At 39.9% G+C, this 26287-nt stretch overlaps 1 protein-coding gene across 1 annotated transcript in view; it reads left to right on the plus strand.

The window, feature by feature from the left end:
* MEGF10 (multiple EGF like domains 10) overlaps nt 1-26287 on the plus strand; it is a 362791-nt gene that overhangs the window by 277550 nt on the left and 58954 nt on the right. Inside the window, exons 7-8 of the mRNA XM_060143502.1 lie at nt 976-1068; nt 25679-25925. Coding sequence (XP_059999485.1) covers nt 976-1068; nt 25679-25925 — 340 coding nt within the window. The remainder of the gene's footprint in view (nt 1-975; nt 1069-25678; nt 25926-26287) is intronic.

Raw genomic sequence — 26287 nt, forward strand, 5'->3', positions numbered from 1 at the left:
TTCCTTAAGAGAGAGGTTTATTTTGCTTATTGGTATTTTATGTTTGGACAGTAGACCTGTTTTACTTTTGTAAAAAGTAAAATTAATAAAACTTACCTCTAAAGCATAGGATACCTTATCCCATCCTTAAATGAAATTCTGGAACATCTGGAATCCAAACTCTTCCAAGTTGTTCTCACAATTCCTCATATATCCAGGTATTTTAAAGAAGATTTAACCAACCTGAGTGGCACTAATGTTGAGGATAATGCTGATGTGCAACACAGCATATTTCTGATCCGTTTCTATCTGCCCACTGAGCTTTCCTTTGGAAATCATCAGACTAATTATCCACTCATGTTTGCAATGATACCCCTTATTTTCATACCCCTTATTATCACACCAGTGATATTCACTAACAAAAGAGGAATTGAGATTTACTATTTCCTAAAGACCTGGGTGACATTTTTCGAATATTCTCCTCAACAGAAAAAGGGCATCTAAGTCTGCTGTGTCATGGTTGTGAATAACATGTGCACAAAGAAATTTGACTATCGTTTCCAGTGAAGGTATTATGTAAAGGGAATACCTTTCAGACTACTCTTGTCGCCCGGGAGTCCTGAGATCTTGCTTTGTGGTTTGTTTGTGTATCCATATACGCTCCTCCTGAAACAAAGAGGATATATTTGGTAGTCACTGATAATTTTTTTAAAAAGTGGATTAGGCAATTTTCCTTGAAACTTCTTTGCTAATTTAGCATGAAGTAGAATTATATAGTAGAAATGAAGGAATTTATTTGGAGGTATCAAAATAAGAGGGGGAATTGTTTGGTTACACAGAGGACTGTAAGAGGGCTGAGGAACGGATTGAAGAAAATTATCAAGCATGCGTGTTGTTTTTAAGTGATACTTGAGACTGAGATGTGAAACAGCTGTGTTGTTGGGTTTTTTTTCTTGTGCCAACTTTCCTTATTTGATTGATTTTTCTCTCTGACAGCCCATTGTGCTGATAAATGTGTCCATGGTCGCTGCATTGCTCCAAACACCTGTCAGTGTGAGCCTGGCTGGGGTGGGACCAACTGCTCCAGTGGTAAGTTTCCACCTGCTGTTGTCTGTCTCCGGATGTTTTTGCTGTATGGGCCTCTTGTCTGCAGATTACATGAGCCACAGGTTTCCCTCTTCATCCCAATGCAGAACGTGGTGTAGATTCCCAGTCCAACTCACGAATACTGTTTCTTTTAAATCTCTACATGTATTATACACAGAACTGTTATGAATAGAGTATAAAGAAAGGTACTTGGAAAGAAGATTTCAATCATCTGATTCTGGTACTTCTGTGAATATCAATGCATTTTCCAGGGTACGGTCCAGAAGTTAGATTCCTTAACTCAGTAAGGCAGTTGTGGTAACACAGCTACTGTATTCCTGCGTCTGTTTTTACTTGTTCGTTTATCTAATATATTTTCTTGGTGATGAAAACTTACCACTTGTTGGTTCTAAAGCAGAAGTAAAATTGATATTTTCAATGCTTAACATATTTATCTTTGAATTCTGAGGTGCAAATAATAAGTACTTGCTCAGATTACTGGGGAGAATTATTGGTAATAAATGAAAATTCATGAACATTTAGGTATTAAATCAATTCATAATATAGTATATAATTTTTGTCCATTATGTTAGAATTATAATTGTAAAATGATGGTGTTTTGGACTATAAGCAGATTGCACTTAAAATCCTATATTCATTATTATGAGGATTAAATGATGGAATGTCATGTAATACAGTTGCTTTTCTAAATTTCACAGTTAAAACTTAGGTTTTCTGGCTAACTCCTTGCTGTGCGTGTAATTGTGCACTCTTCCTGTTCCTTTATACTTCGTTTTGCCTTGAAAAATGTGAGAAGGAATTGAAGTGCAACTAAATTGTAATGCATGAAACGTTTACATTTAGAGAAAGGGAAACATTAAAAATTAGCAGACTCTCATGACAACACAACTTTGTCCTCCTTGCTACCAAAGAATTGTATGAAACTAGTCCAAAAGAACTTTAAGCTATGTAGATAAGCTGGTTTTAAGAATTTTTACTTGCTTCCATTTGGAATTGGGGAGATTACTCTTTATCTTGTTAGAACTACTTGTTTTAGACTTGTGATCTCTTGACTGCCTCTAAAACAGCATCTTCAGGGGAGGTCCTTATGCTGTCTGTGCATAGAACATTCCATGTGAAAGAGCCTTTTTGTCGTGTCCTAAACAGGGGTGTGTGTGTGTGTGTGTGTGTGTGCGCGCGTGCGTCTTTCTGCCCCGACAGGCTTCCCATTCCAATGGGTAACTGTCCTGCTGCGTTTTATTAGCCTTCTGTTAGAGATCAGGAGGGGAGAGGGCACTTTGTTCACATGCTGTTGAGGCAAAATGTTTGGGATGTGGGATCTGGCTCATGTCCATTTTTCTGGCCAACTGACCTCAAATGCATTGTTGCTTTCATTGACTTTTCCAACTTAAAGATCAGTTGTGCCTACACATTTGGAAGAAAAATAACATTATTATATAAGCCATTGGGAAAAAGAAGAGTGGCTATATTCTTCATTTGAGAAATGAGATTTGTTACTAATTTCAGGGTGAGAATACTGTGGAATAACTTTAGTTGCAGTCATACTTTGTCCCCTAAGAACTGAAGCTTACCTCGAACTAAGAGATCAGACTAAAGAGTGTGTAAACAAAACAAAAGGTCTACATGGGTTTCAGACTCTCTAGAACTGATTTAGGCCTTCTAGAAAACAAGCTGTTGCTTTATTTCGGAGTTGACTGACTTTTGAACGAAGCCTCTAGAATTCTGACAACACATGTTCTTTCAATCCTGGATGATGATATTGAGGTGACTTTTAGTTTATTCTCCACAGCTTATGTTTTGGCTTTATCATGAACAGAAGCATAAATAAATGTGGACAGATATCTGAAGGCTTTAAAGATGTTCTTAGAATACATTTCTGAGACCTTTTTTAAGCACCTAAGAAAATGCTATTCTGAGCCAGAGCACTGAATTTTGTTACCTGGGTTTTATCTATAGCTGTTACCCTAATATCACTCATTAGGAAGTGTGTAATTTAGTTACTCTTGGCCAGATAATTCTTGAAGCAAATGCACACTCTAGTAATCTACTAAGTAGCAGAGTTAAAATGGCCTAATTCCCAAGGATTTTTATCTCTCTGCCCCCTCCTCTCTGGTTATTGTTAGGCATATATTTGATAATATATGTTAGATCCAGAAAATGATTGCTTTTTTAATGACACCAGTTCCTTGTATTAGTCAGGGTCCAATCAAGAGACAGAAACTGCAATAATTTTTTTGAGTAAACCTTTCATTTTGGAACAATTTTAGAAGAGTTACAAAGAGAGTTGACAGTTTCCATACACTTGCATCCAGTTTTTCCCTTAACATATTAAGTTACCATTAGCTTGGCAAAACTAATTGCCAAAAGAAATTGACATGAATACACTACCAGTTAGTTCCTTACTAGTATATTACTATTAAACAAACTCTAGACTTTATTTGGATTTTATTATTTTTTCCATTAATGTCCTCTTTCTGTTCCAGGATCTAGTCCTGAGCACTGCACTGCATTTTCATCTCCGCAGTCCCCTCTGGTCTGTGACAATTGCTCAGTCTTCGTTTTTCATAACCTTGACAACCTTGACGAGGACTGGCCAGATATCCCACAGAATGTCCCCCAGTCTGTGTTTTCCTCATGACTAGACTAGTGGTCCAGGTTATGAAAATACCACAGAGTTGAAGTGCCTGTCTCATTATATCGAATCAAAGGTATGATGATATTCACATGACAGCACTGATGGTGTCATCACTTGGTTAACCTTCATCATTTGGTGATGTGTAGTGTTTGCCAGGTTTCTCCACATAAAGTTACTATTTTTCCTTTTCCTTTTTCTCTGAGAATGCGTCACTAAGTCTAGCCTACCCTCAAGGATGAAGGGTAGAGATTAAGCTCCATGGTTTTGAGGGGGAGAATATCTACATATGTTATCTGGACATATTCTATAAGGAAGATTTATTTATTCTCTCCCATTTAATCAATCATTTATTCATATCAGTGTGGACTTATATATATTTACATGAGAAGTCAATATTATATTGTTTATTTTGTTGCTTAAATTGTTCCAGCTTTGGCAACTGGGAGTTCTTTTAGGTGGCTTCTGTGTCCTTTTCATACACCATTGTCCTTTTGTTTGGTCGTTTTGTTTTGTTTGGTCTTTTGAGCAGTTTCTTACTTTCTGCTACTGTAGGATACTCCAAGCTCACTTTGTGTTTTTCCTGCTTCAGTCCTAGAATGAGCCATTGGAGAATGGCATTTAGAAACCAAGATCTGGTGCTGGTGTGCTCGCTGCTCCTGGAACGCATAGTAACTTGAGCAGGGAAAGTTTATTAAAAAGAATCATTAGCTATAACACGAATTTGGTGTAGAGATTGGCTAGTAGAAAGTAGATAACACTCAAAAGAATACAGGAATGGCAGAAATAAGGAGCATCCACTACTCCTAGGGCTGAGATAGAATACCCAAAGAGGAAGCCCCACTAACGGTGTGATGCAGACCTTGTTAGAGCACAGCCACAGCTCACTGAATGGCAGAGAGACTGCCATGGTACACCCCTAGTGAAACTTGCTGGAAATCTGCTTTCTGGAACCTGCTAGAAATCTGTTCTATAGGATGCTTGAGAAAGCTGTTCTGGAGAATTGTCTTACCAGAAGGACTCTGCTACAAAAAAGCCCAAGGGGGAATGCCAGGGCAAGTTGCTGGCTGATGGGTGCTGCTAGCCACAGTGCACTGTAGGAGCTGGATGCTGAAGAAGCTGCCTGTGCTGGAGAAGCCACTCCCACTGTGCTGACAGGGCAGGGGCTGGGTGCTGGAAGAGCCATGGGCGCTTCTGGAGTCAGCTGAGCTAGCACTCTAGAACCATGATGGGCAACACCTTCCTCCTACAGGGTCTCTCCTGCAGAAAACGCTTAACAGTCAGCCAGCTGGCAAAGGAAGAGTACTTAAAGGGCCCACATCCATTTTTGTAGATAAAAATGAAGGATAAATTTAGCCCTGAGAGACAATAAAGTGATAACTGGTCCAGTCCACTCCTTTGTTTACTCAGCTCTTCTGTGCACCTTTCTACACACATTTGAATTCTTGTACATCAACAAAATGACTCTGCCTTTCCATCTAATAAAAGACAGCCTGACATCTTACAAGTTAAGATGGTCTCACTCTTTTCCCAAAATTAGGAGATGCAAGTCCCCAAAGTCCTGGTATCCATAGCTGGTTATATTAATTTTTCCTGAAATTCAGATGAAGTACCACAGAATATTTTGCTACCTAGATACTAAAGTTATCTTCCAACAACTTTTATTTTATATAAAATTAAATAAAAATGCAAAGAGCAGAAAAAAAGAAAATAGCTTCTACAAATAAACACATAGATGTAGAAAGCAAAGAGAAATGTTAAAAACTACTACAGGCCTCTTTTCTGTAATTAGTCACATGCTGTACTTGTATGTATGGCCTCCTTCTTCCCCATTTCATATTTCTCCCTCTCAGCCCAAACCTCAGCTACTTAGGGTTCTTCATCTGGAGGAGTGACTCGAACCTCCATTCCTGAAGGATCTGAATTCTCAGTTGTCCTGCCTTTTATTGGTTGTTGACACTTTCCATTAGCCTTTACTACCAGACGTGGAAGTACCAAGAGGTGCCCCAAAGAATCCCTTGGGTTCCAGACGTAGTTCAGCTTTCTCCCGTTATGCAGCAGCAGCCCAGTTTCCCTGGGCTCATCAGGATCAATCATTCCAGGCAGAAGAGTAACTCGTTTTCATGGCTCTCTCTCTGTATATTTTTTCCTTCCCAATATACATGGGAAATTAAGAGTCTGACAGCACCTTCACAAGCACAAATTTTAAAAGCCTTCCCTTGGAGGTTTAGTATGACTGTTTACCTTGTCAGTGGATGGACGGATTCCTATATATGGTATACAGTCAGTGTTCCTGGGTCTCAATGTATTTTCTGTATGAAAAACCAGGTGTGTCAGAGAACTGAACATGGTTTGTTTGCTTGAAGTGAAATCATGATTTATTTGACGACTTGGGCATATTACGTCTTTTTAGGTTTCATTAAATGATTTTTTTTTTTAAAAAGCATGCATGCATTTTACTTCTATTGGCATCCTAAAGAATACCCTAGCCTATGTGACATTATCTTAGCTCTAGTTCTCTCTTTCCTCCTCGTTCCTGTTCTCTCTCTGTTCCTCCTCCATCAATATCTCTTATCTGTTCATCAGTCCTGTATTTCTCTTCCTCCCTTACGGGATGATGACTCCTGGAGGGCAGGGGCTGTGCATTGTTAATGTCTTTGTTAATGCCTGGAGGCCTGTGCATTGTTAATGCCAGGCCTCCACTGTGCCTGGCCTGTGATTGGAGAGCAGTAAATGCTTGTTTCATTTAATGAGATTGAATGTATGATTCTGAGAAGGTCATTCTTGCGTTCATAGTTTGAACTTTCATTGAATACTGTGTGCAAGGAACTGTGCTGGATGCTGCAGATAAAGAAACCAATGAGGAATAGTTGTTGGTTCCCACAGAGCTCGCAGCCTGGAGAAAAGTAGACAGACTTGTAAATGTCTCATCCTGAGAAAGAGAACCGCCTCAGGAGAAGAGGTGGATTGAGGAAGCTAGAAATGGTGGTGGGTAAAGTAGTGAGAGGTTTTCTGGCTGGACTAGAAAGAAGGGCCTAATGTTGTGCTGGGGACAGAAAGCAGACTGCTGTGGGGTGAGGGGTGATGCAAAGATGCTAAAGCATAGACTCCTCTTCCAGAAACTTAACTGGGAAGTCAACAAGGAAGGGTAAAGAGATAGGGAGTTAGTAAAAGACAAATGTAGGCTCAAGAGAAAGTTTGGTGTTTGTTTGCTTTTTTTTTCTTTTGCGGTACGCGGGCCTCTCACTGTTGTGGCCTCTCCCGTTGCGGAGCACAGGCTCCAGACGCGCAGGCTCAGCGGCCATGGCTCACAGGCCCAGCCACTCCGTGGCATGTTGGATCTTCCCGGACCGGGGCACGAACCCGTGTCCCCTGCATCGGCAGGCGGACACTCAACCACTGCGCCACCTGGGAAGCCCTGTTTGTTTGCTTTTGATTGTGTTTTAAGGTGAAAGAGGCTGAGAGGATGGTAAAAGAAAAGACAGAGTCTGGAGATTGAATTGAGAGTTCATTTAATCGAGGGAACACAGCTCCTGAGAAGACGGATGGGATCCTGACACTGATGGGATCCTGACACTGATGGAAGGATTAGTGTGAAGTACTTCCCATTCCCAACAAAACAAGGGAGGAAAGAGTGGCAGGCAGGATGTCGATAGGTTTCTGAGCTCAGGAGCTCACGGGCAGTGGGGAGGAGCATCTGAGTGAGTTCATATTTGATGACCTTTCTTCTCTTGGTAAACTGGGGAAGAGATAATCTGCTGATATCAAGGGAAGCAGAAGTTGGGTACGTTGATAATGATGATGACAGCAATAGTTCTCCTCTATTGAGAGCTTAGTATGGGCTTTACAGCTTTACAGGAACTAACTCATTTAATGCTCAACAGATGAGATGGTTACAATTCTTGTTCCTATTTTACAGATGAGAAAATAGAGGCACAAAAAATTAAGTGTCTTGCCTAAGTTTATACTTCTGGTAAATAGTGGAACCAGACTCGCATCTCTTTCACAGCCAGTAATTTAAATAAGGATCTGGTGCCTCCTGGAGCTGGAAAGGAGATTTGGTGAAAGTGATAAGGGTCAGTGAATGAGAGCAGGAGGCAGGACTGATACCACCAGACAAAAGAGCAAAACAAAAGTTCCTGAGAGGTGTCGAGGGCACACTAACATGTCATTTAAAATGACACCAATTTGGTTGAATGCGTTTGTAATTTCCTCATTTGTAACATTAAGAATGTTGGGCAAGATCGTATTTACGATCCCTTTCAAACCTATGATTCTATGTGTGATTTACTCTCATAAATATGTGTCTGCAATCCCTGAGATCTTTCTTTGTTTTGGAAACCCTTTAAACCTTTTGTATGAGTAGCAATAATACATTTGTTCTCTCAACCCATATAATTCTATTTATGATTTTCTAAAGGTCTATAGAGAAATTTATTTCTCCTCTGGCTATAGGGCACATCCCAAAACACATGGAGAGTCCTAAATCAGCCAGCAGCCAGCAAATAGTTTTCAAATGCTTGTTCCCTAGGCTTTTGACATTAGTACCAATTAGAAACAAAAAATGGAACTTAATTTTGGTCTAGAAAATCCAAACTGGGGTTTATTTAGTCACCAATAGCATTTCTGGTTAAATGTACTTGGAAGTAGTGAAAACATGCCTAGGAGGCCAGACTAGCTCAAACATTTTCAGGTACAACATTAAGAGTACTGATAACCTTTTAGATAAAGCAAGCACGCTGTGCTGCTCGGAATAAGTAATAAGAATTTGCCTGCAGGATATTCGAATGGGGGAATCCATTTGAAGGGTATTACAAGCCAGAAATTGTAGGGCACAAAAAGCTGACTTGTTCACCAGCAAAGTCTGCTGTAAAGGTCTATTGACTGGATACAATAGAGGATCGATGTTGTCTGGGGAGAGAAGTCACCGGAGCCCAGTCCTCAAGGCAAGTCGTTAACATACCCATCACCCTGTCAGAATTACTTTCGAAATCAGGTTGATGGAGCAGCAGAATAAGAGTGGATCATTTGGGTTCACTGGCATGAGGGCTGGACATTGATGACAGGTGGGAAGGACTGAGCTTGGGATGAATGGTTCATCAGAACTGCCCAAAAGCAATTTCACTGATGGACTGCCCGAGTATCTTGATAGAGGTCGCACACAGAAACTGCTGATTTTGCCTCTGTGAAGGAGTCTGAAACCTGGGCTTTTGTTGGTTACTCTCTGGAGAGGCAGACAATCTCTTCCACCTCCACCCACCCAACTCCCTGTTGGAACTCAATGACAGTAGACTTAGTGCCTCTCCATTCTGTGCCGTCTCTTTGCCTCACTTTCCTTGGCTTAAAATAAGCTTCAAAGTATCTGTGTCATATGCTTTTGAGAATTAAATGACACAATGGCATGATAATGGCTCAGTAAATGGTACTTACTTACAATTCCTTGTGTGACAACTGTGCCTTCCACCAGACTTCATATCAGACTGGTCTGTGGACTGGAGAATGGATGGAGGGGCTCTTTGAGGACATCTCGTTTCGCCCAGCAGGCCACACCCTTCTTGAGCAGGAGCCTCTCTTTGTCCAGAGTTGCTTGCCAGGAGGCTCCCCAGACAGAGCCCTGGTGCAGTTTTTTGCATTATCGCCAACCTCTGACCATTAATGTCCTTACCAGATGAATTCACGTCTGGTTCGTATTGCTCGGGGCACGGTGAGAACACTATAGATGTTTATGTTACTTGCGCTAGTTGGTTCACGTGCTGTAAAGACAAGGCTGGGCTGTCATTTTATTTAACTCCACTCCACACACATCATTTATTGATATGTTTTCCTTGGTTTTTTTTTTTAACTTTGTGTAATCTCCCTCTACATCTGTTTATCAGAAAATCTTGGTTCAACCTGAAAATATAAGATGATCTAACCTTTTCCTACTCTCTACTCCTGCCACTCAAATCCAAGCCACCGTCCTCTCTTAACTGGTGATCACAATAGTCTCCCTACTGTTGCATCCACTTTAGCCCCACTCCAGTCAGTTCTCTGTATTGAGACCAGAGTGATCTTGTAAAACTGCACTTCAGAGCATGCTGCTCCCCTTCCCCAAACTCCCCAGTATTTCCCATTATGGTTAGAATAAACGCCAGAGCCCTGATGTGACCCACCAAGCCCTGTTTGATCTGTCCCTCCCTACCTTCCCGGCCCCTTCTCATCCCACGGCTCGCTCAGGGTACCACACTGCTCAGCCTCTGCCTACCTTTCTTGGAACACAGTAGCTTCATTTCTGCCTCTGCACTTGATATTTCCTCCGCCTAGAATACTCTCCTCCCTGGAACTTTATGTGGCTGGCTTCTAATTTAGGTCAACTTTCAATCTATGTGTCACCACCAGGAGAGGCTTTCCCTGACTACATAAAGAATATTCTCCCATAACTATCTATTACGTCGTCTTTTTAACACTTTTTTATGGCACTATTTGAAAATACTTCATTTGTTTTTTTGTTTGTTTGTTTGGTTTTGTTTTTTTTGTCTGTATTCCCCTCCAGGATAGAAGGCCCATAGAAACGTGAATTTTGTCTGTTTTATTCACTGCTGCCTAGCTAATTTATTCACCTAATGTCTAGCACAGTGCTGGGCACCCAGTGATTCTCAATAAATACTTGTGGAAGGAAGGAATGAAGGCATAAATGTTCCAGGAGCAGTAATGGATATAAACATGAGATATGAGAGATGAAAGACCCTGCCTCTTCTTTCAAATGCTTTCAGTTTAATAGAGGGATTGGAAGTCCATCTACAAATATATAGGCAAAGCATCTGGAGAAGTCAAGGAGGATGTGGTCAAAGGTCTTCTAGAGAAAGGGCATGACCTGAAGTCCTTCCTTCAGTGGCCTTAAGGGAGCTCAGGCTCCACTTTGGCTGTGTGCAATGCAGGCTCATTCATCCTTGGTGAATTCCCATAAACTAACAGCTGCAGTGAGATTGTAGAAGCCAGGCAAGATGAACTAGGTGTCAGTTCCATAAACTTTGAAGAAGTTGTGTAGTAAGAGCTCCTCACCCTCAAAAGAGGAAAGGTTTTACCTTACCTGTAAAATCAGGGAGACTAATACCTGATTTTAGTAAAGCCATGTACATTTCCTCTCATAAGGTTATGCTGTTAATTGGCTAAAATTAAGTGCTCTGGTTTAATATATAGTCCGGTATCTTTCATGACTATATCAAATTTCTTATTGTTTGTGATTGTGTCAAAGAATGTTTTTTAAATACTTGAAAACTTCCTCAGGGCAGATAAGAAAAAAAACTGTTTTTTCTTTCTTTGGTCAAAATATCTTCTAATTCATTGACAACCAAGTTGACTTTAAAAAGTTTGAATATTTGTACGTATATGTTAGAGCAAAGTAATCATGTTTGACATGTGTAAATTAATAAAGTGTAGAAAGTAATAAAACAGTAACATTTATACTACTTATAAAGACTGTTTCAATAGGGTAAGTAGTAGAGGTTATAAGTGCCCTGCCTCTGGGCCATAAATGGTGTCTTAAAATTCTGTGAAAACCTAATGGTTTTACTACTCACTACTCTTGCACAAAGTGAGTGGAAGTAACTTCCAAAGAAAGTTTAAATTTTAATGGAATTGATTTGAACTTGATATTAGTATATAGCCGTGAATTTTTGTTCATGTATTAAAGAAAAGCCCCTTTATCCTTACAAATAAAAATAGCCTCATGTTGTAAAATTAGTATTACACAAACCAGATTTATCCATGCTGTAAATTAGTTCTTAGAATAATTAGACTGCATCAAAGTTAAACAGTTCTTTAAGACACCATAAGCAAAGTTAAAAGAGAAAGAAGAGAATGGAGAAAGATTTCTGCAACGTATAAAACAAATGATTAGGGCTTCCCTGGTGGCGCAGTGGTTGAGAGTCCGCCTGCCGATGCAGGGGACACGGGTTTGTGCCCCGGTACGGGAAGATCCCACATGCCGCGGAGCGGCTGGGCCCGTGAGCCATGGCCGCTGAGCCTGCGCGTCCAGAGCCTGTGCACTGCAACGGGAGAGGCCACAACAGTTAGAGGCCCGCGTATCGCCAAAATAACAAACAAACAAACAAACAAAAACAAATGATTAGTATATAGGATATGTTAAGAACTCCCACAAATCAATAAGGAAAAAAAACCCCTCAACTTTAGATTAGGCAAAGGATACAATAAAGTAATTCAAGGCAAGGAAACCTGATTGGCTAATAAGCATATGAGAATATTTATCTTTGTAATAACTGAGGAAGTGCATAATGAAGGAACATGATGTCATTTTTCACCATCTGATTGGCAAACGTCTAGAAGTCTGACAATATCAAGTGTTAATGAAGATGTGAAAGGAAGCTTGCACACACTGCTCTCAGGAGGGTAAGTTGGCAGAGTAACTTTGGAGAGCAGTTTGGCTGCCTCTAGAATAATATGTTGATTTGTGTACACCATAGGATTAGGTGATTTTATTTTGACTTCTTTATCATCTGTCTGTATACCTTGGAGAAACCTTTGCATACATGTATAGGGGATATAGTCTTTGCATCTTTGTAACAGTGAAAATTTGGAGACAAGTAAAAATGGCCTTGAATATGAGAAAAGATAGATTTATTGGAGGTTGTTAATACAGTGTAATGCTGTGTAGCCATTCATTCCTATAAATTTCTATGTAGTAATACGCTGCATTAAAAGATATGTCAACATTAGTGGATCTCAATATCGTAATATTGGGTGAAAACAAGATACACAGTGATATAAACATTTTAATAGAAAACTAATAAATTCATAAAAGTTATGCAATATATTATTATTAATATATTAATTATATATTAATTCATGCAATATATAATTTTTGGACACACAAGCAGACTAGAATGATACACATTAAAATCATGACAGCGGGGACTTCCCTGGTGCCACAGTAGTTAAGAATCCGCCTGCCAATGCAGGGGACACGGGTTTGAGCCCTAGTCCGGGAAGATCCCACATGCCGTGGGACAACTAAGCCCGTGTGCCACAACTACTGAGCCTGAGCTCTAGAGCCCGCGAGCCACAACTACTGAAGCTCACGTGCCTAGAGCCAGTGCTCTGCAACAAAGAGAAGCCACTGCAATGAGAAGCCCACACACTACAACCAAGGGTAGCCCCCGCTCACCGCAACTACAGAAAGCCCACGCGCAGCAACAAAGACCCAGCACAGCCCAAAATAAATAAATAAATTTATTTATTTTTTTTAAAAATCATGACAGTGGTTCCCATTGAGGAAGGAGTAGGGAAAGAACTGAAAACAAGGTACAAAGGAGATAAAAGGGACTTTAACTGTAATGTGTTATTTCTTGCATTAAATGATGAAGCAAATGTGATGTAATGGTCACAACAGTTAATTCTAGGTTGTGAGAACGTGGGGCTTTGCTATAGTAGTACTTGTCTTCTGTGGTTAAATTTTTTTTTTTACTCAAGAAAACTTAAATTTTTCAGACCATCCTGTTAGCACTGAGGGTTTGAGACCTGATTTTCCTTACTGTTGGGATTTAAGCAAATCATTTAAGGCTTCCGCCTTTTGGCCTCTCACATCCTGGATGAAGATAATAAGTACTTGCACAGTGGTGGTCCTGAGTATGTATCCTTCAGTGCTCACCTCCAGCCCACCTCTCCTGGAAGCCTTCTCCCCTCCCTGCTCTCCTCTGCCCAGAGGCGCAGTGGGTGTAAGTCCTCTGTGTTTGAGTGTTCTGTGCACTGCAAGACTTAGCACATTCTTTTCTGATGAGTCTCACTGTTGGCCAGTCTCTTCCAGTAGACAAAGAAATCTTAGCTATAGGACAGGTCTTAGGGAGAAGCAATAGTAAGTACTCAACAAACAGAACTTAGTAACCATAGAAGCTGCTTTGTACATTTTTAATGGAAGAATAAATGAGCAAAAGAGCAAAAATATGGCAAGACTTTATAAAGCAGGATATCCCATAATGGCTCCCAAGGTCGTTGTTTTTCTTTTGACTTCAGTGAATAAATGTAATCCCCCCAAATCCCTTACTTAATCCCAGCCTACAATTTATATCCTTGAGATTTCCCTCCACTGTGAATAGAGTCATCAATATGCTCTCGTTGAGAGACATCAACATTCATATTTAGAAACATTAAAGAATAAACATTTCACACCCTTTTTTCTGGTTCATAATTTGGGATAAGCATGCACTGATGTTATAAAATGACAGTTCATGCTTCGAAAATTCAATTAATAAACATTTTTTAAAGAAGAAGAATAAAGGTTCTCTCTCTCGGCCACTGAGTAATATTAATATAAACGGCACTGGGTGGTTGTCCATAGTGATTGCTGGCACTCTGTCAGCTCTCCAGCCGGCTTTTTGACATGTGAAGGACATGAGGTTTTAGTGCTTTCAGAGGATCTGGAAAATACATTTTTATTGTTCTTCTTCATGGATGGAGAAGCTTTACAAACTTGTTTTATTTTTAAAGCACTTGATGTTTTGAATGAGGATCTTTTCTTCTACATTAACAAAGGGAATGACACACCATAGCCTTGTTAGCCTGAGGCACAAGGAATGAAATCACAGGGAGATAAAAGACCCTGAGGGAACCAAGGCTTGGGAAGAAAGTGTGTATATTTCAGGAAGAATCATGTTTTTCTATCCTTTGAGACAGCAGAAAATTATTTTGGTCTCTTTTGAAACCCACAGCACTCTGTAGAGATAGTTTCTTGAAAGTGACTTATTTGTGCTTTGTCTATATATGAGAATATGAAGGGCTGAATTTTCTTTCCTATTAAATTCTCTCATAATCACAGATTTTCCTATATTTAAAGTCAATGGAGAACATCACGGTGAAACTCCATGTAAAAATATATTTTTAAGTCCGTATAGCTGACTGATGTAACCTAATAGATGCTTGACATTTAGATGTTAAGGGCACTTACAGTCTTAGTTCCTTTAAACAGCAACCCTGGTGAGGGTAGTTATGTATTATAAACTGATGGCACTTTCCCTATAATAAACATGAGTTCCAAGATTCAACACACTATCCTGTTGTAAGTTATCTAGTAGAGATGTATCCACAAAGTTCTTGAAACCCACATAGTTCTACAGTTTTACCTCTTTGATCCCAGAGGTGTTAAACCAAGGTAAAACAAAAACAAAAAAACGGACTATTCAGTTCATCTAAAGGTTTCTTTATACCAAACACAAGCACACAGAATTGGGCCCTTTTGTTTTTCGCTGTAATTCAGAACCAATTGCTTTAAAAAAAGCATCTTATACTTCAAACTGTGTTTCAAGGCTGTTTCTGTGGTCTTGGTGGGTGTAGATAAGCTGGGGAAAAATCAAGTCCTGGAATTGATGCCTTCTAATATGGCAGGATTCTTTAGATTTTATTTATGACCATCTACTTCTTTATGCTAAGGGGAGGATTATTAAGAAGTTCACATGTTTGTTTCTAAGTTTCTCCTGTTATATTTCTGGGCTCCATGTATGAGCCTACACCTCTGAACACGTTAATCGTCAGCAAGTGAGCAATTTCTAAATCCAGTTTTTAATTGACAATGAAGAATAGGATGTAAATTAACGCTGGTTTTCATCCCAGGTCTGAGCTTTTTCCAATTGGCTTTATAAAAATGGATGAAAAGGGTGATACACCAGGGCTTGTTTTTACTTTATGGAGTTACTGGGCAATTTGTTTTTGGAATTCACATTGTGAGAACCAAGTTGTCCTTTTTGGCATGAATGATTCATGCAAGACAAACAAACAATGAAAACCACCGACAGGCCTGTTATTCCAGCCTCATATACAGCTGGAGGATGTTTTTCTAGGGGTGGGACGCTCCACTGTGTAACCACGGAATAAAATTTCTGCTGCTACCAGATCTGTGCTGTGTCACACATAGCAACAAGTACTTGTGATGTAATTAGTACATTTCACCATCCCCATTTTACCAAAAGAAAATTAAGTATAATAAAGGTCAGGGACTTGCTCAAGTTTCCATTCCTATGAAGTTGCAGTGTTCCTGCTAAGGTCCAGGCCTGTCTAATGCTAAGTGATTGTACCCATTTCTTGAGCCAGCTAGTGATTGATGAATTTTGTAACAAGGTGAATTTGATGGTAACCATCACTTCTTTCTCTAAGGGAAAAATGATTTCATCCTTTTTTTTTTTTTTTTTTTTCCTGCTGAGGGAGTCCTTTGGATGAGACAATGTAATCATGTGCCCTTGTTCTTTCCTCTGGAGTATCTGTCCATTTGGCATTTCTCTGTATCTCTAATTGTTCTCCTTTCTTTATTCTTGGTCTACACAAAAACAAGAGATTTACTAAACCATCTCTCATTTGTTCAAAGATTTTTCCTAATGCCTTGTTTTTGTCAATACATGCATGGCTATGGACATGTTGGAACATTTCTTATCAAACCATTCTGATGAACCTGCTACTAACACTTTGAAGCCTGGGAACTCTCATTTTAGGCAAACAAGTATTACTTCTCAAATATCTGTGACACTTTTGTCCTAGAAGGTTCCCCTTTGAAAAGCAGGCCAGTAATGAGCACTGATATCAGATCCGGTAATTGATGAGCATTGCTCACTTGGGATGGTCCACAGGGTGTGTGGAAGAGCACAGATATGGAAGCATTGATGGGTTTGGGTTGAACCCTTGCTTTTGCCCCCTGAATGCTAAGTGACTGAGCAAATTATCATCTGAGTCCATTTTTCACATGAAATGTTGGAGTAATTATACCCGTCTTATCGAGTTATTGTGAGGTTAAAATAAAGTAGCTGCATAATTCTGACACAGGTTCAAAACTCAGTGTATCTTGGAACCTATTCTCCCTCTCCCTGTCCTTTGAGTGGAAAACTGGACTGCTTGAAGTGAATTAGGAGAGGAGGATGTACCTAGCATTGTGATGATGGTTTTAAGGTTTCTCTGCTTGTCCAAGTTAGTTATCCTGCTCTGCATGCACAATCACTTTCATTCACTCACCAAATATATCTTGAGAGCCAGCCATGTGTCAGGTACTATACAGGCCTAGTTTTCAGGTTAGAGTACTCCTTAGCAGGCCAGCTAATAGCATCAGTACTGTTTTCACAGTGAGTTCACTGCCCTTTCTGTTTGCATAGAATCATTTTCAACTTACAGAAGCTCTTCAGATTTAACCATCTCCTTAATTTTATTTTCTCTTTGAGAAACGCCCTATGTTCTCACTACTGAGATAATTTCCTATTTTCAGTGCCCCTGAATATTGAGTCACTGGCTGACCCCATAGGCTCGCTCAGTGAAAGGTCTTATCGTTGGCTGCTCCGCCTTAATGGATCACATTAGATGAAAAACATAATTGTGGGATATTATGTCTAACCAAAATACGTGATTTCACTACTTCAGGAGCAGAATGGACTTGTGAAAAGTGCTTGGACTTTTGTTTGCAGACAACCTTGGGTTTAAGTACTGATACCACAGTCTGGTGTTTTGGGACATTTTACCTACATGTTTTCATCCTAAATATCCTCCATGTGCTGAAGGTGATAATGACACCCACCTTGTCAGTGCTGTGAGGACTGGAGAGAGGTGTGTAAAGCATGGAGCACAGAACATAGCACAGTATAAATGCTCAGCAGACTGAACTATTTAAAAATGTAAATTTTTGCTTGCTTTTCTCCTCCTGCCAAAAGGATACATTCAATTGCAGAAAATTTAGAAAATCTAGTTAATCTAAATGAATTAAAAAAAAAATCACGCACAGTCTTAAGACCCAGAGTTACCCAGTGGTCCCATTGGCCCACAGAGTGTTTCAATATCTGTCTCTCTGTCTCTGTGTCTTTCTCATTCTCCCTCTTCTCCTCCCTTCCCCACATATTAGGTTCAACCATATACAGTTGCTGATATTAGGCCATTTTTGACCTAAGTTAATGACAATTTCATCTAGTTTATTCTAATCTGTTGCTAAAATTGGATCATGTGCTACATATTTTTAATCTACTTTTACAGTTACAATATTGTAAACATCTTTCAAGTTCATTAAATATTCTTCTATAATATCACTTTTAATTGATGCATGGTATTCCATTGTATGATTATACCAAAATTTTTTTCACCAGTCCTTTCACCAGTGCTAGAAAATTAGGTTGTTTCTTTTTTTGTTGTTGTTATAAACAGTGCTGTTATAAGCATCCTTAAAGCTTGGGCGGGGGTAGAATAGAGTGGTTTAGAATCCAAACTGAAGATGGGAGGTCTGTTCTTCACCCCTCTTTGCCTGTGTAACTTTAAGAATGTCACCTGGATCTCAGTTTCTTCTTCTATAAAATAGGGGTAACTGTAGTCCCTGCTTCATAGGGACACTGTGGTCATTCATCTATTTCAGGTGTTTAAAACGATGTCTGTGGGCACAATGTAAGTATTACTAATTGTCTTTACACACTTATGTTTGTTTCTCTTAGAAAAATCCCCAAAGATGAATTTATGAGTAAAGGGCTTTTGATACACTTTCCCAGACTAATCTCTAAACTAGATGTGGTATCTGCTATCCCATAATAGTGCATAAGCATGCTGATTTTCCCAAAAAAGGGAGAGATAATCATCCTCACTGTAAGTATCAGTCTCCTCATTATTATTACACTACTTCATGACTTAGTTGCACAGTTTTTCACAGCTTAATATCTCTGAATAAGAATGCCTCTCACCATCATTGTCAGCCAGGTGACTGCCAGGACATGACTGTATGAAACCTTCTGTTGATAACTGCTAAGATCTAGAAGGGTGTCCATGTGTCTTAACACCTATGAAATTCAATTTTATTTGAGAGATATGAGACAAGGCAAACATATATAAAAACTGTGATCTAAGTGCAAAGTGAGTGTCATGGAAAATATATATTGCCTTTTTCAGAGAGCATCTCAGATTGGGTTGTAAAATGTACCTGAAGCACAGAGGTTTCTGAGCTGAGCTTGGCAGGCTGGGGAGGACTGATGGAGGGAGAGGACATGTCTAATATCTCTTCTTCTCTGCTTATTTCTATACTTCTTTTTGTTGTGCACACAGCTAAGAAAGATGACAGTGGCCATGATACAATAGTGTAGAAGCCCAAGAGGGCATTCATGGATGTTTGTCATGTAAAAGGTTTCTGGCCACTGCATGTATCATTTTTCTGAATGTAACACCCCCTGCAACCTCCCTCTCCTTGCAGTGCCCCTTTTTCCCATGTACAAATCCTCTGCCCTTTACTTAAATATGGCACCCTCTGCCTTTAGGTCTTCGCTTAGACATCATTTTACCAGGGAAGGCTTTCCCGACTCACCAACATTGGTTAAGTGTCATCCCTGTGCTTTCCATTGTACCCAGTCCATATCCTTACCTCACTACCTGTCACAGGTTATTCTCTTGCCTAGTAACTTGACACCTTGCCATTAAACTATAAGCTTGTAGAAACATGAGCTTTACTGTTCTTGTTTGAAGTCAAGGCCTGGTACCATGGCTGGCACAAGACAGGTACTTAAGAGATATCACTTGAGTGAATTTCAGCCCCCAGCCCCTGAACATAACCTGTCATAAGATGTCATTGGAAGTTACAGCCATTAGAGCTCCAGGGTGAGTCCATTGTCTTGAGAGGAGTCAGTGCTCTGCTAAGCTGTCCCTAAGAGCTGTAGCATGGTCTGTATACTCCTGACATTACACAGTAGTTTAAAATCCCTTTTATTTCCAACTTATTATGAGAGCTTCTTAGAGCAAGCTGTCTGTGCTGAGACCCTCGTTAAGCTGTCTCCTGAAACATCTGCATGATTCTGGGCACATGGCATCTGATAGCCCATTTCTAGCTGTTCGCACAATAAGAACTGAAACCAGAAGCTGAAAAGGAGGCATCGCTTCCTTATTAGCATCTGGGTTCTTTTCAATTTAATCTGAAACAAAATTTTGTTCATTTACCTTTTCCTATTAGGATATTCAAGTTATTTCCATGTTAACTACATTAAAAATATTTTTATTTTATTGAAGTATAGTTGATTTACAATGTTGTGTTAATTTCTGCTGTACAGCACAGTGATTCAGTTATACATATTACATTTTTTTAAAAAGTTGTCTGTGGGAGACAACCCAGTCCCTTTTTCTTGAGGAGTGAAATACTTGCCCCTTGAAATTTGAGTGAGATGTTAACTAAAAGATGTCAGATGATTTGAGTTCAGACTCTCTCCAAACTGTCTTTCTAAATACAGTACTTGAATTCAGGATAATTGGCCAAGCTTGGCACTAAACATAAGGAACAAATTCTCCCTCTTGTGCTAGACAGTCAACATACTCTTGTATTTGTAGTAATCAGGGAAGAAAGCTGGCTTTTGTGCGATAAACTGTGTAACTCACTAGTATACATTTAAAAGTGGGTATGTTGAAGCAGTTAAATATGACAAATGAAGAAAGGAAAGGAAGTCACATTGATGGCTACATTCAAGCCAGGCTTCTGTATCTTACTTGTCCTACTTCCTGTTTATTTGTCTGTAGACTTCTGTATGTGGATTTTCTTCCCAGTAGAGTCCATGTTGGTGCTTAGTATTCACATTGTGAGGCCCATGTATCAGTGGCTTTTTAGAGAAATAAAACCCCAAGGGGAGAAGCTGTCACTTCAAAGCATGCCACAGTGCTTAGATATAGGCAGGAAATTAACCATGTCAGCACGATAATATTTCTTTAAAAGCCTGAAACCCTTTCTTTAATGCTGATAGTTATCAATGTCTGCTATAAACTTGTTTCTACCATGAGGAAATATCTTAAGGGTTTTTTTTGGTTTTGTTTTTATCTAATCCCGAGAAAATAGAACTGGTCTCTGCCTGACTGCTCTGCTGGGAGAGAAGCTGTTGAATGGGATGTACAAATAAATGGGTTATGAAGGAGAGGAGAGACCAGTTCTATCCCCTCAATGCTTGAATTCTTCCTACCACTCTCCTCTTGTTGTAAAATATGTTCTATAAAACATATGTGCTCCAGCCCACTCTTACCCCAACATCACAGTGAGGGAAAAGAACTCTAAGTCATCGTGATTTTTTTTTTAATGCTTTTGACATGATCTTGATATCCTTATCAAGGTAATTTTATTACCTACATTGTTGTTCTGCGTCAATCAATTAATCCCCCATTATACATAAGGAATAATGGATCTTTAATTTAGCACCTGAGGCTCCCGGAAGTTGAGAGGGATGTGGACATTCTGGAGAGGATTCAGCAAAGAAAATGAGTGAAATTGAATAAACTTTTAAAAAATACATAAAAGTATTGAGGTTGTAGTATTTAGTATAACAAAGAGCGGTGTCAAGGATGTATTCATGTTTAAGGAATAAAATCATTTACAATATAGGGAACAGTGATGTACAGGATTGACTATGCTGTTAAGAGGAGGGGGGGATCAAGTTATAGGATAATGGATTTGGATTACATGGAATGAAGATTTTCCGTACTCTTAGGATTGATGAACCAGGGAACAAGTTACAAAGGACTATGTAATTTACCTTGGGGGACCTTCAAAACAGGACAGATTCTTCTCCAACTGGGATAGCTGAGAGGTCTTAAAGGAACATACCATGTAATTTTTTTTTTTAAGAATAAATCTTAGATTGAAAGAATTAAAATTGAAAAAAAACCACAACTTTGTCCATATCCATAGGCAATAAAAGATACTACTCATATGAATAACAATTAGGCTGAAATATCATCTTGGAACTACCACTTAATCTTATTTTGTGAAAGAATATTGTGAGTTCTTCAGTAATTGCTTTCTTGATCTGCTTTAGGTTCGATAATTCTCTTCCACTGCTTTTAATTGTGTGAAAGTATGTTTATTAAAGTACTAATGAGACCAAAGCCATACTGATTAAAAACAGAATTATTCATTTAAACCTTTTGAAATTATGAAATGAAAGGTAGGTTCTAATAATGTAAGATAAATCCTGCACATCTAATAGTCTAATAAGCTGTTTGCTGTGTGCCTAGTTTTGTTTTTTTCAATAGTTTATTCCAGATCTGTTGACGTTACAAAAGTTTTATGAAATGACACTTTCTTTTTATCATAAAAGCAATTTATCCTAGGAGCTCTAGGCAGGGTGCTTCCTCCCTAGTGACTTTTATAGCGTCTAATTAATAAATGCACCGCTGCCTAGGCAATGCATATTGAGAATAGGCTTTGCTTATTGTCACCCTTCATAAATTTTAGAATGTTTGCAATTGAGGTTTTTTCCTTCTCTGCTCTCTTTTTCCTGCTCATTGACTTGAATCATGGCCATTCTTCCTTTCCTTTGGAACTGCATTTTAAAATCTGACTTTTAGCCCAGGACCAGATGGCTTCACAGGTGAATTCTATCAAACATTTAGAGAAGAGCTAATAACTATCCTTCTCAAATTCTTCCAAAATATAACAGAGGGAGGAACACTCCCAAACTCATTCTACGAGGCCACCATCACCCTGATACCAAAACCAGACAAAGATGTCAAAAAGAAAGAAAACTACAGTCCAATATCACTGATGAACATAGATGCAAAAATCCTCAACAAAACAGTAGCAAACAGAATCCAACAACACATTAAAAGGATCATACACCATCGTCAAGTGGGGTTTATCCCAGGAACGCAAGGATTCTTCAATATATGCAAATCAATCAATGTGACACACCATATTAACAAATCGAAGAACAAAAACCATATGGTCATCTCAATAGATGCAGAAAAAGCTTTAGACAAAATTCAACACCAATTTATGATAAAAACCCTCCCGAAAGTAGGCATAGAGGGAACTTACCTCAACATAATAAAGGCCATATATGACAAACCCACAGCCAACATCGTTCTCAATGGTGAAAAACTGAAACCATTTCCTCTAAGATCAGGAGCAAGACAAGGTTGTCCACTCTCACCACTATTATTCAACATAGTTTTGGAAGTTTTAGCCACAGCAATTAGAGAAGAAGAAGAAATAAAAGGAATCCAAATCGGAAAAGAAGAAGTAAAGCTGTCACTCTTTGCAGATGATATGATACTATACATAGAGAATCCTAAAGATGGTACCAGAAAACTACTAGAGCTAATCAATGAATCTGGCAAAGTAGCAGGATACAAAATTAATGCACAGAAATCTCCTGCATTCCTATACACTAATGATGAAAAATGTGAAACAGAAATTAAGGGAACACTCCCATTTACCATTGCAACAAAAAGAATAAAATACCTAGGAATAAACCTACCTAAGGAGACAAAATACCTGAATGCAGAAAACTATAAGACACTGATGTAAGAAATTAAAGACGATACAAACAGGTGGAGAGATATACCATGTTCTTGGATTGGAAGAATCAACATTGTGAAAATGACTATACTACCCAAAGCAATCTACAGATTCAATGCAATCCCTATGAAACTACCACTGGCATTTTTCATAGAACTAGAACAAAAAATTTCACAATTTGTATGGAAACACAAAAGATCCTGAATAGCCAAAGCAATCTTGAGAAAGAAAAACGGAACCGGAGGAATCAGGCTCCTGGACTTCACACTATACTACAAAACTATCAAAACAGTATGGTACTGGCACAAAAACAGAAAGATAGATCAATGGAACAGGATAGAAAGCCCAGAGATAAGCCCATGCACCTATGGTCACCTTATTTTTGATAAAGGAGGCAAGAATATACAATGGAGAAAAGACAGCCTCTTCAATAAGTGGTGTTGGGAAAACTGGGTGGCCACATGTAAAAGGATGAAATTAGAACACTCCCTAACACCATACACAAAAATAAACTCAAAATGGATTAAAGACCTAAATGTAAGGCCAGACACTCTAAAACTCTGAGAGGGAGACATAGGCAGAACATTTTATGACATAAATCACAGCAAGATCCTTTTAGACCCACCTCCTAGAGAAATAGAAATAAAAACAAACAAATGGGACCTAATGAAACTTAAAAGCTTTGCACAGCAAAGGAAACCATAAACAAGACCAAAAGACAACCCTCAGATGGGAGAAAATATTTGCAAATGAAGCAGCTGACAAAGGATTAATCTCCAAAATTTACAAGCAGCTCATGCAGCTCAATATCAAAAAAACAAACAACCCAATCCAAACACGGGCAGAAGACCTAAATACACATTTCTCCAAAGAAGATATACAGATTGCCAACAAACACATGAAAGGATGCTCAACATCACTAATTATTAGAGAAGCGCAGATCAAAACTACAATGAGATATCACCTCACACCAGTCAGAATGGCCATCATCAAAAAACTCTACAAACATTAAATGCTGGAGAGGGTGTGGAGAAAAGGGAACCCTCTTGCACTGTTGGTGGGAATGTAAATTGATACAGCCACTATGGAGAACAGTATGGAGGTTCCTTAAATAACTAAAAAAAGAACTACCATATGACCCAGCAATCCCACTACTGGGCATATAACCTCAGGAAACCATAATTCAGAAAGAGTCATGTACCACAATGTTCATTGCAGCTCTATTTACAATAGCCAGGGCATGGAAGCAACCTAAGTGTCCATCAACAGATGAATGGATAAAGAAGATGTGGCACATATATACAATGGAATATTACTCAGCCATAAAAGAAACAAAATTGAGTTATTTGTAGTGAGGTGGATGGACCTAGAGTCCGTCATACAGAGTGAAGTAAGTCAGAAAGAGAAAAACAAATACCATATGCTAACACATATATATGGAATCTAAAAAAATATATGGTTCTGAAGAACCTGGGGCAGGACAGGAATAAAGACACAGACATAGAGAATGGACTTGAGGACACGGAAAGGGGGAAGGGTAAGCTGGGACGAAGTGAGAGAGTGGCATGGACTTATATACACTCCCAAATGTAAAATAGATAGCTAGTGGGAAGCAGCTGCATAGCACAAGGAGATCAGCTCTGTGCTTTGTGACCACCTAGAGGGGTGGGATAGGGAGGGTGGGAGGGAGATGCAAGAGGGAGGAGATATGGGGATATATGTATATGCATAGCTGATTCACTTTGTTATAAAGCAGAAACTAACACACCATTGTAAAGCAATTATACTCCAATAAAGCTGTTAAAAACAAAATATGTCTTTTAAATGCTTTTTTCTGCCTTTGTATTACCTGGTTTCATGTACCTCTTATCTTTTTATTTGCTGTCCATATCAGTTTCAGGTTTGTTGTATTTTAAAGTCAGTGACGTTAAACATTTAGTCAATTTTTTTCCTACCTTTTCTGGTTACCTCCCAATCACATGTATTTTGATTGATTACTTTGAAAGCACAGCAGCAGTTTCCTTTTCGAGAGCTCGGCGCGTACCTGTAGCAAGGCCAGCCCACTCCTCAGTGGACTGCCTGTGGGTCGCCTCTTTGTCCCTCTCGTCATTGCCTGAGGCGAGGCCCCCTCACTGATCCCCTGAGTACTATGCTTCTTGCCCCAACTCCCGCCTCTCCTTGTCAGCTGCTTCCTGCCCTCCTCATGCTGTAGCCCGCTGATCTTACTAGAAGGCAAATCTCCATTGTCCCTCAGTGCTTAAAATCCTTTACTACCAATCCCTTGTCCACCAGATGCAATCCAAACTTCTTGGTGTGCATAAAAACCCCTGCATAAGCTGACCATTCCCATCTGCCTAGCCAGCCTCCTCTCTCCCTACAACTGCTCACACCCTCCCCTAGCCAATGACTCTGGCCACATCAAACGCAACATTCCAGGTGCAGGGAATAGGCTGAGCACAGGCATGGAGCTGAACAGTATAGCAATGCTTTAGCAGCGGAGTGATAGGAAGTGGTCCACTGCGGAGCACCAGTGAAATATTGCCATGGATGTGTGCCCGAGCCCTGCTGCTCTGTTGAGGAATGGTGATGAAGGGATCATCAATCCACTCTCTCCAAAGGGAGAGGAAAGCTGCTTCTAAAGAGCTTGCCATTACCCACACCTGTACTCTGATGCCCTCCACTGTTTCTTTCCCCAACCTCAGCCTGCGATGGTGATCACTGGGGGCCTCACTGCAGCAGCCGGTGCCAGTGCAAAAACGGGGCTCTGTGCAACCCCATCACGGGGGCTTGCCACTGCGCTGCGGGCTTCCGGGGCTGGCGCTGCGAGGAGCGCTGTGAGCAGGGCACGTATGGTAACGACTGTCACCAGAGATGCCAGTGCCAGAACGGAGCTACCTGCGATCACGTCACGGGGGAGTGCCGCTGCCCACCCGGCTACACTGGAGCCTTGTAAGTGACTTGCTGCTGAGCAGCATAGCAGAGCCCACCCACCCTCTCTGTTCATGCTGCTGGTATATTCCTGCGCTTCTGTTTCTATTGCTGCCTGAAGAGTTACTGAGGGAATAGGACCCCAGGCCCAGATGCTGTTTGCTGTAGAGCATCAGAGCCCAGCCAGAGCCCCAGAGCCAGCTTCCATGCCTTCTTTTGGCAGAGCAGCGGCAGAGAGGGCCAGGGTGCTGTGCTGAATGGCAGTATTGGGGGCTGTTGGGACAGATTTGGGTTCCACTTCGATGCTCCCTCAATTGCATCCATTACACTGCCGGCTGTTAATGATCCACGTTGTTCTGCTCTGTTAATTAGCTGGATAAAGC

Source organism: Lagenorhynchus albirostris, chromosome 3 (genome assembly GCF_949774975.1).
Source record: "Lagenorhynchus albirostris chromosome 3, mLagAlb1.1, whole genome shotgun sequence".
In the NCBI taxonomy this organism is placed as follows: domain Eukaryota; kingdom Metazoa; phylum Chordata; class Mammalia; order Artiodactyla; family Delphinidae; genus Lagenorhynchus; species Lagenorhynchus albirostris.